At 38.9% G+C, this 15,793-nt stretch overlaps 1 protein-coding gene across 8 annotated transcripts in view; it reads left to right on the forward strand.

The window, feature by feature from the left end:
* ARHGEF7 (Rho guanine nucleotide exchange factor 7) overlaps positions 1 to 15,793 on the forward strand; it is a 131,620-nt gene that overhangs the window by 95,421 nt on the left and 20,406 nt on the right. For all 8 annotated transcript variants that reach the window (XM_065829636.2, XM_065829637.2, XM_065829638.2 and 5 more), the window contains 7 exons: positions 4,478 to 4,616; positions 5,490 to 5,549; positions 6,790 to 6,936; positions 8,704 to 8,790; positions 12,098 to 12,176; positions 13,378 to 13,517; positions 14,151 to 14,375. In XM_065829636.2, coding sequence (XP_065685708.1) covers positions 4,478 to 4,616; positions 5,490 to 5,549; positions 6,790 to 6,936; positions 8,704 to 8,790; positions 12,098 to 12,176; positions 13,378 to 13,517; positions 14,151 to 14,375 — 877 coding nt within the window. The remainder of the gene's footprint in view (positions 1 to 4,477; positions 4,617 to 5,489; positions 5,550 to 6,789; positions 6,937 to 8,703; positions 8,791 to 12,097; positions 12,177 to 13,377; positions 13,518 to 14,150; positions 14,376 to 15,793) is intronic.

Genomic DNA, 15,793 nt, shown 5'->3' on the forward strand with positions numbered 1-15,793 from the left:
TCAAAATAATCTGTACATGTGTATTTGTACCAGAGTTAAAACAAGCTGGCATGTCAGAACTTGTCAGAAGGAAGCGCTGGAGCGTATGAAAGAAAACATTGTCCTCTTGAGAACGTTGGGAGGAGAACTACATCATTCAGTTTTAATTACACCTATCAACGCTGCTCGGTGGAAAAGGCTTCCTGATGATGCCATTGCTAAGCGTGTTTTTCAGGACTTTGTGTCCATTTCAAGTGAGCTGAGGTTTAAGCTTGCTATATAAGTTCCTATACTGTGATTAAGTAAAGGGGAGGTGATAAAACATCCAAGTACCTTGTGTCAAGGAGCAGTGAATGGCCTGGAAACTGCAGCTACATTGCGTAGCCACAGAGTGCCTTTACTTAAAGGAATTGCAGAGTAGACGGTGAAAACAAGATAATAGCAGGTCTTTATTTTAGGTCTCCAAGTAGTCAATTTTAATTTGGGCTACAATGAGTGTTTTCCTGTTTTCAGGCACATCTGTTTCATAATGCTTAAATCACGAAGAAATCATAGAATCATTGGAACAGTGATAATGAAAATTAGAAATGTGAATGTGGGTGAAATGGTAACCAGTGTTCATTCTACTGTAGAGACATTAAGTTAAAAAAAGGCATTGTGTTAATGGATAGCTCAGCAAATACCATTTATATAGTGCATTTGTATGCACCCAGCAATGTGGAGATGGCCAAAGTAATTAGGAATGAGGATTTTTGTGTCTTTGCAATCTAAAGGCAAAAATCAGCGCTGTTCAGAACAATGTTAAATTGAATGGGCTGTGGTATTCACGATTAACACATCCGGTAGAACGTGCTGGTTTGTTGGGGGAGAAAAGAGAAGCTGCGTAAATGTGCACATGGATTGTGCTGCCTGAAATAGGGAAGAAGAGCAGATAATGTGTAAAGGGAATAGTTAATAAACTTAGGCAGCAGGGGCTGTGCATCTGGCTGGAGTAAACGATGCAAAGAATGAGTTTAAACGTTGACTTGAAGATACATATCAAGTAGGACAGGTATCACAGTATGTTTGGGATTGGAAGGGACCTCAAAAGATCATCTAGTCCAATCCCCCTGCCAGAGCAGGAACACCTAGGTGAGGTCACACAGGAACATGTCCAGGCGGGTTTTGAATGTCTCCAGGGAAGGAGACTCCACAACCTCCCTGGGCAGCCTGTTCCAGTGCTCTGTCACCCTCACTGAGAAGTTTTTTCTCAAATTTAAGTGGAACCTCTTGTGTTCCAGCTTGATCACATTACACCTTGTCCTATCATTGTTTGCCACTGAGAAGAGCCTGGCTCCATCCTCATGGCACTTACCCTTTATATAATGAGGTCACCCCTCAGTCTCCTCTTCTCCAAACTAAAGAGATCCAGCTCCCTCAGCCTTTCTTCATAAGGGAGATGCTCCACTCCCTTAATCATCTTTGTTGCCCTACACTGGACTCTCTCCAGCAGTTCCCTGTCCTTCTTGAACTGAGGGGCCCAGAACCGGACACAATATTCCAGATGGGGTCTCACCAGGGCGGAGTAGGGGGGAAGGAGGACCTCTCTTGATCTGCTAACCACCCACCTTGTAATACACCCGAGGATGCCATTGGTACTTAGAGGCTGGCATGGTGAAGGTACTTACAGAGAGAATTGGTGGGTGAAACAAAAAAAAGCAGTAGCGTACATGTGATCAGTGTCGTATACACGGTGAGTTGAAATTTAAAACCCCTGAGTGCCCTGAGACCAATGGGCTTTCTCAGGTGAGCTGTGGTAAAGCTTTGTGTGAAACTGAGTGCCATACCCTCTTTTGTCCACCCCATCACCTTGCTGGAAACAGCTGCTTCCAGGTGAGTCAGGAGAAGAGGATGTGTCACCATTGAGCTTAGTGTTCCAGTGAATTACCCTGAATCCTTAGTGACTAAGTAGCTGGTAAGGCTGTAAAACTGAATCATGAGTCAAAATCCTGAGTCTTGTTTAGGGTGCCACCAAATCAGTTGTCAGGTTCTGAAGTTGGTGTGATTTTTGTGCTGAGTAAGGGCTGTGGCTGAGAAAGCATAAGGCAAAGTGCGTCTTCAGGCTCTAGGTATTCAGAGTTGGCCAGCTTCTAAAGTCTAAATTTAAGCTTAGAAAGTATTTATGTTTATCTGTGTTGCATTATTATAGTTTTTTCCTTGCAAGGTAGAAGGTTTTCCAGTGGGTTTTAAGTTTGGCTAAAACCTGATCATGTCACAAGCTGATGTTGGGAGGCCTGGAGTTGCTGACACGTCTGTCTTGAGAGGGCTGTAGCAAGGGCTGCCTCATGAAGCTGTGGGCATTCCCAAGGGTGCCCAGCCCCTCGTTTTGCATCTTTAAAATGCAAAGTGGGTGTTGGGAGGTCCCCTCACCTGCTTTCTTGACGCTGTAGTTGAGTACAGCAGGAATTGCAGAAATCTGTGCACCGAGGAATGCCTGGGCCTGGTTGGAATGGGGGTGAAGTACTCTGAAGGAGGTGGTGCGATGATAATCCAGAAATGGTGCTTAATGTATTTAATCAAAGTAGTGTAAGTAAATACCAGTTAACTAATCTGAAATCGAGTTGACATTGAAGTAAGCTGTATGGAAAAGCACCTTCTGTGAACTTCAGGAAGCTTTAGGAGCTGGGAGGAGGGAGATCGGGGTGGGATGATGGGTAGAGTACCTACATTGGGATGGGAAGGTCGTGGTTCATGTTCTTATTCTACTCTCTTCATCTGTTTGGACAAATGATATTGATAAGCTAAGTATCACTTCTGACATGGGAAGGAGTGTGTGTGTCTCTTGAGAGGGAGGCAGGGAGGTCTATTTTGTCTTTATCTAATGATTTTATGTAGCATGACTCACAGATAATTGAGTGTATTATGGCAGTGTCTTATTGGTGCTTTTTTCCTAGGGAAATTGAGCAGGTCAAGATTTGCTTTCACTTTTGCATGGAAACACTATACCCTAGGTTTGGAGATCCTTGCCCTTCCCTTTTTGTTAATGTGACCATGATGTACAAGCATTCCTCCTTTATTGCTGTTTGGTTTTTTGGCGCTGTTTTTACACATTCTAAAAGTACTGAATCCAGTAGCTGGTGAAGGCTTTCTTTGAAAAATGAGACTATGCCAATAACCAAGGAGGGGAAGAAAAATTCTAAGTAGTAATTCTGACTTACAGGAGTGTAATGCTGTTAATCAGTAGAAAGTAAGTTCTTTCAGGATACATCAGAGTAGAATTTAAAGGACTGTCACATGACAGTAGTAGTTTTATTGTGGGTTTTTCTGGAGAACTAGTTGATTTACTACAACACGGGCTCAAAACATGAGCAACTGCATCTGCAGACATCTAGAATGACACAGCTTGAATGCAAGAAGATGTTATCTTTTTAATGAACGGCTTTCTGAATTTCCTTTATTTAGATTTTGTCTTTAGAATCCCAAGTTTTTCTGCAACTTGTATTTTCTGAAGCCTGGAAATCAGTCCAGATGCTGCCATAGCTTAGTTTCCCCATAGAGAGGACTCATTTTATTTCCAGTCATTTAATCTCAAGAAAAGCTTGTCCCTAACCATAGTCCTCCAAAACCTCTGCTTCATAAGGAAGCAGAAGATGTAGCTATTTTAAGTTTCCTTGATAGCAAAGTGACCTGAAATTCCCAGGACGTGCTGCTTTTTTAATTGAGTTAATGTAAAAAGTTGAAGGGCTGGACCAGTTCTTGGAAATTACTCCAATATGAAAAACTGTGTGGACGGGGGAAGTAGCAGTTCATGGTATTTGGAGAACATGGATTTCTTACAGCAGCTTTGCTGTCAAAACAAATGTCTTGTCTAAGTACACCGCCAGTGAAACCCAAACTCCTTTTATAATAGATTGCCCAGTAATTATTTCTACTGTGGTGTGCCATTTGTGTGGCTACTGGTTAGTTGGTCATTTTGCCGTCACACCTTGGGTGTGTGAGATGAGTTCATTAAATGTGTAACTGTTGTAGGAAAAAAAGGTTCAGAAACATTCTGTGTCTTCTCATTAGTGCCCTGACACCTTAAAAATATTGATATTTGGTTAAAGCCATAAGCACATTTATGCTTGTGTATTACTTGTGTAAACCACCTTTAAGGTTACATGTCATTTTATTAGAAGAAAGGGCTCAGTAATACTGCATAGCACAAATGGCTTTATTTTGTAATTGTTGTTCGGAGCTGTCTTTGAGCATCAGTTGCCTAGAATGGTGGGTTTGATCTCTTGGTCTCTTGTTTCCTGGATGGACCCCAAATCTGCAGATGCCTTTGTTGACATGTTTTATTTAATGCAGAAACTGCTCACGGCGCTTAAGTTGTGCTTGAATTACTTTTTGATTTATTTGGCTTTTTGTTTTGTTGGCAGATTTCATTGTGAATGAAAGACTGAAATGAAGTATCCAATGCAGTTTTCATTGTCTTGGTAATTTGATCTTAATTTGCTCAAATGTCTTGTGTACGCAGTGAGGAGCTAGGAGAATTCATGGAGATGAAAGGTGCCAACAGCCCTGGGATCCTTGTACTGACCACAGGCCTCAGCAAACCTTTTATGCGTCTGGATAAATACCCCACGTTACTCAAAGAACTTGAAAGGCACATGGAGGTATATCTTATCAGCATTTATGTTCCAGCTTAATGATGATTTGACAACAATTATTTTAAAGGTACATGTCAAACATGATGGGACCCAAAATTACATTTATTTGCTCTTCCGTCAGCCTTCAAAAATATGGGCTGCAATGGTTTAAAACTCGGTAAAAATTCCTGTAAAAGCTAAATGTTTAAGGTAAAACTAGCCAGAGGAGCTAATTTTTACTCCTAGAACAGTTGTGCAGGATCTTTTATTTACTTGACATTGAATGTGTCTCCTGCATACTGCTTGAGGCTACTCTGTCTTCTGGAAGGAGTGCTGCTTCTCAGGACCTCAGTGTGTCAAGCATGTCACCCAAATAGTCACTTTGACTTTTACTGAACACCATCCAAAATTGTCTTTCCAATACAGGAAGATGTTTGAGTAGCTACTCTTTCCGCCTTGGCATTTTGTAGGTTAGCTTTTCTTTGGAGTGTGAAGGAGGGATAGAAATAGAAAGCTCTTCCGTCTTTTTCTTGTCACACAATTTGGTTTGTCAGTCAGCAATACTAGTCCGTAAGGAATCTAGTTTCACAAAGCTAACATGCCTAATAAAATTATTTAAGATAAACACTTTCCTTTTATGATTTCAAAGTTTCTTGTCCACTAGTTTTTGTCAAACTTTCTTGGCTCTATTTCGAGCATAAGTAGGGGTGTTATAAGTGGCTCTTCAATTTTACTACAAGCCACCAGTATACAAGAATAAGAAGGCTCTGAAAAGAGAGCAGATAGATCTACACCTTCTATTTTACGGAATTGTTTATTTGTTTTTAGTTAAGCCTCTACAAATTTTTTATTGATATTACTAGAACTAAAGTTTTTGTGTCTTTTCTCTGTTGTTTTTAGGATTATCATCCGGATCGTCCAGATATTCAAAAATCCATGACTGCCTTCAAAAATCTTTCTGTAAGAGTGATAAAATATAGATTACATATTAGAAGTAGAGTATTTTCTAATATCATCCCCCTCCTATTGCTTTAAAAAACTTAAGCTTTTTTATAAATGTTTTGTATAAGCAATTTTTGAAAGCCTGGAAATCGATGCTGTTTGTGGGCAGAGTAAGGATGGTAATTTACTGGGGAGTTATGGCAAATAGACTGTTGATTTAAGAGCCACACGAGTTTTCTGCACCTCTTGGTCTGTCCTCTTACTTGTGCTTCATCTCCCTTTCTACTAGTTAGCATAACTGGTGTCACGAAGAAGGGCTTCTTTGCAACGCTAGAATATGTTTTCTTAGTTTTTTCTATAGTGGGTTTTGTCTGGGAAATGGTGGAACTGGGGGAGAGAGAATGAAGAGGAAAGTGCTAGTGAAGTTCAGAAGATACAAAATTTCTAGTAGTAATTGAAGCAGGGAGCCTCATTTCGAGAGATGAGCTGTCATTGTCTGTGAGAAGCAAACCAACCAAGCAACAACGAAAAACCAGACAGAAAAAGCCCCCATGCTGCCGCTACCACAAGCGTGTACTTAATGTGCTCTCAGTTACAATAAACTTAATGTTTTGTGCTTCTTGTTAGGAGTGTATGCTGGTGGTAAGCTGACATCTGTTTTTTACTTTTTAAAGCAGAAAATTTGGTGTTATCTGTTCAAAAGAGTTTGGGGGATCCCATTCTCTTGGGTGCTTGACAAACAAGAGGAAACAATTCTTTTTGAGAAAAATTCAAATGAATGTGTGTATAGCTAGTAGAGCAGGTTGGAGAAGTTTAATAAAAATAGGAACACAGGCTTATACACACGCATAGTTTGCACAGTTCGCGTGACTCTCTTTATTGAAGAAAGGTGCTTTGTTGTGTAGTCAAGTGTATTTGTGACAATTGTGTTATTCTTTTCTGCTGAGCCCAGCCCTTTCTGGTTGGAAGTACAGACATCTAAATTGTAAAGGAAGAAGAAATTTGAGAAACTGAGCTATGACTGTGAATTTGGGGTGGTCATTGAAGCCGTTGTATTAAAAGGGAAAGTAATAATGTTGAAGTTAGCAAAACTAGTTTTGTAAGAAATATCGGTAATAGTCACCTAAATGAAAATGCTTCAGGTTAGATGCTGTCTTCTCTGTACTACAGTAAATGCAACTGTAGTGGTATTTCTACCCTTAACCTGCTCCAAATTGATGGCTTTGATGGACATGGTGTTTTTCCCTGCGTTTGTTAGGCACAATGTCAAGAAGTGCGGAAACGGAAAGAACTTGAACTACAGATACTGACAGAAGCAATCCGATGTTGGGAGGGAGAGGATATTAAAACACTTGGCAATGTGATTTACATGTCCCAGGTCATGATTCAGTGTGCTGGAAGCGAGGTAATGTCCTTTTCATATTTACTGTCTATCTTTCTTTCTGAGTATAACAAAATTAATTGTAATCATAATACAGCAGAAATAAACAAAATGCTTCAGAGATACTGATCTGGACTAAAACCTTTGCTGACTCAAGGCTTTTATTACAAAGTATGAAATAAATTTCTTGAAGACGGATGGTCTCATCTGTAAAATTAACTGAAATGCAACCAAATATAACTGTTATAAACATCATAAGATGATTTTGCAGGACTGTTTTCAAAGTGCATAAACAGGGTTCTCCATATGCAGTTACATTACAGGATCATTTTGCATAGCAATTATTATTGTGCGTTTTAAATAGCAAAAACATAACAGTTTCAGGTGTCCAAGGCACACTTTTTCCTAGCTTTATTTGGCATATTTCTCAAGTAGTAAATTTTGAAATACAAGATTGAGAAAGAACTGGTTTTGGAAAAACAGAATAAGAACAGACATTAGAAAGTCGAAAGTGACACTTCAAACACAAAGAAAAGGTTGTCCGACCAGAAATAATGTTAAAATAAACTTGCTTTTAAGTGCTATAGGAAGCGTTACACAGATTGGTGACATTTTTGTTCTGTAAGTTCTTCCCCTGGATTATCAACGAAGCTTTGAACTTGGTGGGAGCTTTTGAATTGCAACCTCATTCAGTCAGTTTCCTCCCTTAGAACAAAGATGTGCATGAGTAAGAAGAAAAGGTGTTTATGGAACTGAATATCTCAAAATTTGTCACTTGGTATTTTTCTCTGAGATATTTTGTTAGGTGTTAAATTAAGATTCAATAGAGCTGGTAGTGCATCTTCTGCAGTCATGTCTCTTCTTGTAGTCTTAAAACCAAAATACCACCCCGTCACCCATTCTCATCAGGAGCTAAAACGTCAAATGCGAGGGACTTCTAGAAGTTTTTGCCTAATATTACAACTCTTTGACTAGATACAGAACAGTGTTTGTGTAAAAGCAATTTGTTTTAGTCTTTTTAAAAATCACATCTATATTTGTAAAGGTTTACTGAAAAACAGATAGGAACATTAAAACTTGGTAAGGACTTGCATTGTTTTGCAAAGATGCTTGAAATTGAGATGATAGCTTTGTCAATGGATATATTTGTTTTGTCATTAAAATTAAAGCATTATACCTTAATGCTTCTCTCTTTCATTGTTCGTCTATAGCAGTAGATTGAGTAAACCTTTTATTTCTTCCATAAAAACACTCTCAAAACAAAAAACAAAAGAGAGCTTCGTAAGTGAAAAGAGCAGTTAAAACCAGAACAAAGTAATGAGTGTTTTTGTTGCGAATATAAGCATTATTACTTTTATCTTCTTTTTCTTCTTTGGGGTATAATGTAACATCAAACAAAAAACCTGATCTCTCCAGTTTGAGAGACCACTGTCTTGACAGCACGGTCTGTAACAGCATCCATTTAAATTATGTTAAGAAATATATACAATGTGTAATTTTGGTCATGCTGAAATCAGCAAAACATTTGTTATCATGTTAAATAAGGTCAGTATTTTACCCAGACTGTAAAATTTCTGTTTTAAAATATTAGACTGTACTCTCCAGGAAGAAGTATAGGCCTGTGCTACTAACACTTCTCAAATAGAAAACCAAATAATTCTGGAGCCAAATATTTGTGGAGTAATTATGGAGTTGTAACATTGATGGTAGTTTTTAGCAATATAAAGCAGAAAAGGGGGGGGAGGGGCTTGTGATGTTGTATTTACTTTTTCATTTTCTTCTCTTGATAAGGAAAAGAATGAAAGGTATCTTCTTCTCTTCCCTAACATTTTGCTAATGTTGTCTGCCAGCCCAAGAATGAGTGGGTTTATCTATCAGGTAAAGTAATACGTGTGCATATGTGTATAAATGTGTTGGGGGAGTGGCTTTCTTCTAAATGGTATTTCACAGAAACTTGGAAAAATTATTAAAATTCTACATTTATTAAGATAAAAGGTAATTTCTGCAATAAGAACTGGTAATCAGTTTTATAAAATTCTGGGCTAGAAACCAGGGTATAATTTTTGTAGCTGTGACTGTCAGCAAGGTGGTGTTTTTTTTTTCTAGCTTATTAGTAGCAGCTAATAAGAGGAGGTATCGGTGGCTTTTCAGATCCATGTAGGAAGATGATGCTGTTTTGAGGCAGGTTTGTTCATGCCCTTCTGATGGCTGCTCCACCCTTACACAATTACACAGACTGCGTGTCTTTGTGACCATTCAATGTTTGAATTGGCAAAACGCTTTTGAAATGAATCTTCCAGTTTTCCTTGTTGACTGATACGTGTGTCACAGTGTAGAATTAGTCTCAGGGCTCACCGGCTAGTCTCCCTCTGGGTGAAGCTGAACTGGAAGGTATGGTCCTCAAATGTACCTGATCTGCTCCAACTACTGGCACAAATCAAGTACATGGACTGGCCCCAGCCTAGAGCTTAGCCTAGTGTGGTACCACCAGAAATACATAACAATGTGCCCTTCAGGTCCTTAGCACCATGTTTCACTTCACAAATCCACTGCTTTCTGTTGGTAGACATGGTCTTTGGGCTCTCTAGCAAGTTTCCCAGCTTAATTCTTCTCACTTGTTTCCCCACTGTAGAAACAGAGCAGCTCTGCTATAGTGCAGGAAGGTCAGTGCCAATCAGGTTGGCTCCCCTGTACCTCTAGGACATGTTTTGCAGAAGCATCTGCATTCTGGGTATGTAGTTTCAAAGAACCCTGAGAGGTGAAGTTAAATGCACAGTCAATGAGTTTCTGGAATCTTTATGTATGTTCTTCAAGTATTGTTATGTGGTTTCCAGACGTTACAGTAAAACACCAAAAGTTCTAAAAGGAGCCCTGAGATTTTGCCTGCTGTAAGTACTTCTGTCAGTCAGGCTCTTGAGCAGTTTGTTCCTTTCTCCTGAGCAGGGATTCATCTGCCATGAAGGGATGCTGACGAGTAGTCATTTGGGGTTCCTACGTGATTGGCTACATCCAGTCACAACCTTTTTAAAAGCTAAATTCCAAAATTCATGTTTGGATTAATATCTTAACCTGCCATGGTAGGAGCGGGATTTGTCGGAGACCGTGTTGCATTAGGTGGCTGAAACGCACAATCAGGTTTGTCTTAGGTTTGTGCTGCTCTTCAGAAATTTTGGGCAGTGCTTTATCCCAATATGGATGGAAAAAAGATGTTGAAGAAGGCAGGTGAGCCCTGTATCTCAAGTGGCACATTGAGAATTCTGACAGAATAAGATTCTTTTCTACTGGTTACAAAGACAACCGACTGGAAATGTAGTGTGTTAATAAAATGTAGTCTGTTGTAGAATGAATCTGTCAGGCTAAAATTTTGCTCTGCTATTGGACGTCACTTGGATTTCTTCCTCCTCGCTCCCACCTTGTCCCACAGACATACAGCATTGTTCATTACGGCCACAGCCCTTTTGTAGTGTTTTCTGTCCATCCCCCTGGAATGCAGAACTCTTAATGTCCTCATAACCTCTCACATGATTTTTCCCAACACTGAGAACTTCTCAGATACTAATGATTTATAGCCAGGCAAAATAATTTCATCACTGTTTGTGTCTGTGTTGTTTAAAGTGGGCCACCTCATCTTCTGGGGTTCTTGTCTCAGAATTGGGATGGATAGGCACAGAAGGTGATGCAGCTCGCTCAGTCATTCCCAGGGAAACGATGCAACTGCTGGCAGCATCCCACAGTACACCCTCCCTGTGTTCCTGAATATTCCAGTTATCAGCAGCTTTCAGATGTTCTGGTTTATAGTGCTGGTATCTGCCACACGAGCTAATTGGGCAATTTGAGCAGTGGTAAACCGAAGCCACAAGGTGCACAAACCATACAAAATGGCTTCACAATTTTGTTGAAAGCAAGGGAATATAAATGATTCATGAGTTCAGTTCCATTTTCTCTGTGCTACGCTGACTTGGTACCTTTTCCTCTGCATGTGACTCAGGTGATCTTTGTTTTCTGTCACCAGTCTTTTGCGTGGTGTATCCCCGTATTCCCTCTTCACCTCTGTTAGCAGTCCTCGCACCTCTCTTTCATTGCGGCTGTATGCTGTGTTCTTCACGAACCAGCAAACACAGGAAACCAGAAGAGAGAGTTTTAGGCACACACCACCACCATGTTTCCTTCAGCGGGGAGGCTGTTGCAAGAGAACTTGTCATTTCTCTTTGGCGTCTTGGGCTTGAGCATGCTCTGTGTGTACAGAATATCAACTTTCCAATATTTTTAGTTTCCAAGCTTCTAAGAAACCTTTGTCTATTCTGCAGTCATTAGGAAAGAAAAAAAAAAAAAGTTGTAGGGGTTTTTTTTCCTCTCCATTGGAGCCAAAATTCCACAGTACATAGTATTTGCGCTTTTGCCAGCGTGTGCTGAATAGTGTTTCTGTGCAGGAGAATACAGGATCTGTCTTAAAGAACTTTATTATTAAAGTTGCATTTTTGGTAAACCCTTTCATCCTGACAGTATTCAGTCTTATTTATTTTTCTGTGTCTCTAGAGGTTCAGAGAGTTAGCCTAAACTGTCATTTTTTTCCAGCTTGACTGGGTTTGAAATGAAAGATTATCTTGTTCAAAATTAATATGTTCTCCTGAAACTTTACAAATTCAGAAGTGGTTTTACATCTTTTGTTTTCTTTCCCCAAGTATTTCTGTGAGTGAATTTAGTTGTGGGGTTATTAGAGACATAAATCTTCAGTAAGTAACTGATGTGTTTGTTTAGTGAAATCTTTTTTTCTAAATCTACTTAATTTTCTAAATCTATTTGAGAGTTAATCAAACAGTTTGCAAACAAATCTGCTTAAAGATGAGTCACCATTGCCTCTAATCGTGTAATATGGATGACCCTGAAGGTCTTGGTTCCAAGAACCTGTGGCAGTGATTACTGACTACTGTTACGTTTGTATGGATTTCATAGCTTGCATAGTCGCAGGTGTCATTTGCAAAAGTTTGGCGTATTAAAAACTTCCATTACGAGGTGTTTGTGTAGCTTTTCTTTTTTTAAAAAAGGCCTATCAGTATGCATGTATTTATGTTTTTGTTCAGTGTTTTAAATGTGTATATTCTTTACTTGGTAATATTTTTGTGTATTTTGAATTTAACTTCAGTGTTACTGCTTTTTTTTTTGCCTCTTTTTTTTTTTTATTTAGGGAAAACTGCCAACGACAGGAATGACTATCACAAAGCTAGAAGACAGTGAAAACCATAAAAATGCATTTGAAATATCAGGTATTGACCATAAATATTTTTATGTTTACTACTTACTCCAGGATATGCCATTTTGAACATCGAATGCTATATCTGAACAGATGGAAAAACTTTTTCATTGTCAGGGTGACCAAGCTCTGGCTTGAAAGCTGCTTTTTACTGCTTGTCTTAGGCAGTTAACAAATGGTCCTTGTGTGGGATTCTCCCCTGTATTTCTGTATTTTTATGAATGGAGACAGTAGCCTTGGAGAAAGTCCTTTATAATGAAGCAGTTCCAAGTATGATGCTCACTTGAAGAGGAATTCTAGAGAGTCTGGAAAAGCTTTAAACAAGAGATTTCTTTTAGAAATAGTCCACCTCTTTCATGAGACCTTTAGCATATCTGCTAATTATGATTGCAATTGTGCTCACTTTGGGTAATTTCTGTCAAGCCATTTGTTTCAGCTTGTACCTTATTTCCATGGGGGATTTAAAGGACAGTGGGAGCAGGGTCCACACAGTGAAACTTCATATCTTCATTTGTTTCTTGGATCAATTCTGCCAGCAAGCAAGTTGCATTTAAGTGAAGTAATTTTTGGCCCTCTCAAGCAACAGGCAGCGTCACACGTCAGTGCTGTGAGGCAGAGGAGAAAAAGCTGTTGATGGTGCATTTTTTTCTGAGATTGTATCTGTAAAGCTGGGTTCGCATGAGGAATGTGGTGGGTTAAAATGGAGTTAACTGCAGAAATTAAAGTAATTTTTAGTTAAGATTGCTTTCCCAAGTGACTTTTGTCTGAGCTTTAGTATTAGATTCAGACCAACCTTATACTTTTTTTTTTTTTCCCTGAGAGATTTTATAACTTCTTTTACATTGTAGCTTATAGACTCCAGAATGGCATTTTAGGCTCTATGATGGCTTTCCTGGGGAACATGGAGAACCATAAGGCTGCTAGATCAGCCCATCTCTTACATCTATTTCTTATCATTAAAGGTTGTGTTTCATTATTAGAGGTGGGGAAAAAAGGTAGAACTCTTGTGCTTGGCACAAGAACAAATATGTGGAGGAAACATCTATTATAATCTGGAAAAGTGAGATGCTGTTGTGCTGAAAATACAGGTTAAAATTTTTGCTCAATACCTAGGGGGATATAATGGTTTAGGAAATTAATGTCTTTATAATTATGTCAGATTGACTAAATTGTTTTTCTGTGGTTTCTTACATTTCCTGCTTTCTGTCACCTAGGAAATATGATTGAAAGGATACTAGTATCTTGTAACAACCAACAAGATTTACATGAATGGGTGGATCACCTGCAGAAGCAAACCAAAGTCACAACTGTTGGGAATCCCACCATTAAACCTCATTCTGTGCCATCTCACACAGTAAGGAACAGCTTCTGGATTGAAGCAAATAAGCAGCATATGCAGAATTAGGTTATCTGGCAAATGTGCCACTATGTAAAGCATTTTTAAAGCCATTAGTAACAAGAACTGAATGTTATGACTTCAGTTTAGGCGGTCAAAAGATGATTCTGATTTTTAGTTGTGTGAACAAAGAATAAAATGCTTACATCTTCTTATAACAGTTTAACAGCGTAAAAAGAAAATTAATTATCATTACTTTTTCTATTTTGACCAAGTAAATATGTCACCATAGTATAAGTATGTATTTGGCAGGCTGTGGAGAAACAATTGTCTTAAGTACTTTCTTTTGGGTTCTACATTTGAGTTGTTGGATGCGAATGGACCTAAATTTAGCTCTGTCCTTAACTGTGAGAGAAGTGGGAGCAGGACTGCTCATAGCTGTTCCTTCTTTAGTGTATGCTTGTCTGTGGTAGACAATAAAAATTCCTTTAAGCTCCATTTTTCAAAATAATAATTTAGTGTCAAAATTTTCAAAGGCCAGCTGTAATAAACAGAAGCACTAGCTAGTGAGCGAGATTATTTCACCAATCCTTGATGATATATTGTCTTTATTACGATAATAATTCCTGTCACCCTTGTGTCTTTTGACAGCTTCCTTCCCATCCAGTAACACCCTCCAGCAAGCATTCAGACAGCAAGCCGATACCGTTGACTCCTGCGTACCATACTCTCCCTCATCCATCGCATCATGGGACTCCACATACCACGATAAACTGGGGACCTCTGGAACCTCCAAAAACCCCCAAGCCTTGGAGTCTGAGCTGCTTACGACCTGCGCCTCCATTACGGCCTTCAGCAGCTCTTTGCTATAAAGAGGTGAGAGGCAGCAGCCAAGAAATGTGACTCTGTAGCAGGCCTATAGTGGGGAGTTTAACTTTCTTTTTCACACACCACCATTTTACAGCTTTGTGCGTGTTTTTATATAAAGATGATCTAACAGCCAATGCTGAACCAGTAGTAATAGACCAGTGTATGCTCGTTATTTCAAGCAGGGATTTAGTCTTGCAGCTCAGAAGGAACTGCCTCCCCAAGTGCTTCCACTTATTTCCACTCTGTATCCAGTTAATAAATAAAACTTTTTCATTATTATGATTTTTTTTCAAACTAGCATTTTATTTGTGTTGTTCATCTACGCTTATTGCAAAGTGAGTTATTTGCTAAGCACATTGCAAAGTATCTAGGGTAAGGGTGCTTCAAAGTGCTGCAGCAGATGATTCTAAACAGCTGTGGCGGTATAATTGACTCTTGGTTTTACTATTTACCACTGTTACTAGGTAACAATAGCATATTTTTAAAAAAAGAATGGTAACTGTCACAGATATATAATGTTTTTGTACTCAAAAGAATCTGATGGCTAATGTTACTATTAGCAAAAAAGAAGAAAAAGCTTAGATTTTAAGATGCCATTGTAGTTTTTAGTTAGCGTATGGTATTAAACGGGAATCTGTTCCAGGAGAAATAACATATGGTTTTGAATACGTGTGGTGGTAGGTTAATTTGGTCCTGCCTCTTCATTTTGCGTGGTTTTGTGAATAGTAAGATGATGTTAGATTTGGGTTGGAAGTCTGCGTGTGTGCAAGGAGGAGAATATTGAACACTCTGTGGCTCGATGATATCTCTTGTTTCTGTATCTTTGTCATACATGCTCATGATACTAATTTAGTGGGAAGCAACAAGGCCCAGAAAGAGTCATGCAGTTGTGCCTAAGAATGCTTTATCCTGCATGCGTGAGACATTGACAGAAAGATTTTATTTCACACATGTAAATTGCAAGTTCTTAGAAACTGTAGCCTAAAAACTGTGCCTCAGTGTGGCTTGGCTGTATTTTTTTTTGTGGTGGCTGTGTGTGGTGTCTCTTTTTTTTTTGTTTTCTTCTGTAAATCCCCTAGACAACAGGGAAAAAGTGATAGGTGATCTGCAATTGGAAGGTTAGTATTTAGGCTCAGTTGGTACAAAAGGTTCTTCTGTTTGGCTGTACCTTATGGTCATTTTGTAATTTAAGTTAAATGCCTTTCATGTTTTCATATGTAGGACACTAAATTCTCCAATGTTTAGCATACAATAATGTTCAAAACCTATCTTCATCATCTTTGGTCAGTCCCGCTCATTCACCTTTTTACTTTCTTGTTCTGTATTTTTATAGAGGATGTCTTATATCCTTAAGGTAAGGGGTAGACCAGTATATTCCTTCTGTTCCTGTAACCTAGCATTGTTCCTGTGAATTAGCATGACCA

Source organism: Patagioenas fasciata, chromosome 1 (genome assembly GCF_037038585.1).
Source record: "Patagioenas fasciata isolate bPatFas1 chromosome 1, bPatFas1.hap1, whole genome shotgun sequence".
Taxonomy (NCBI): domain Eukaryota; kingdom Metazoa; phylum Chordata; class Aves; order Columbiformes; family Columbidae; genus Patagioenas; species Patagioenas fasciata.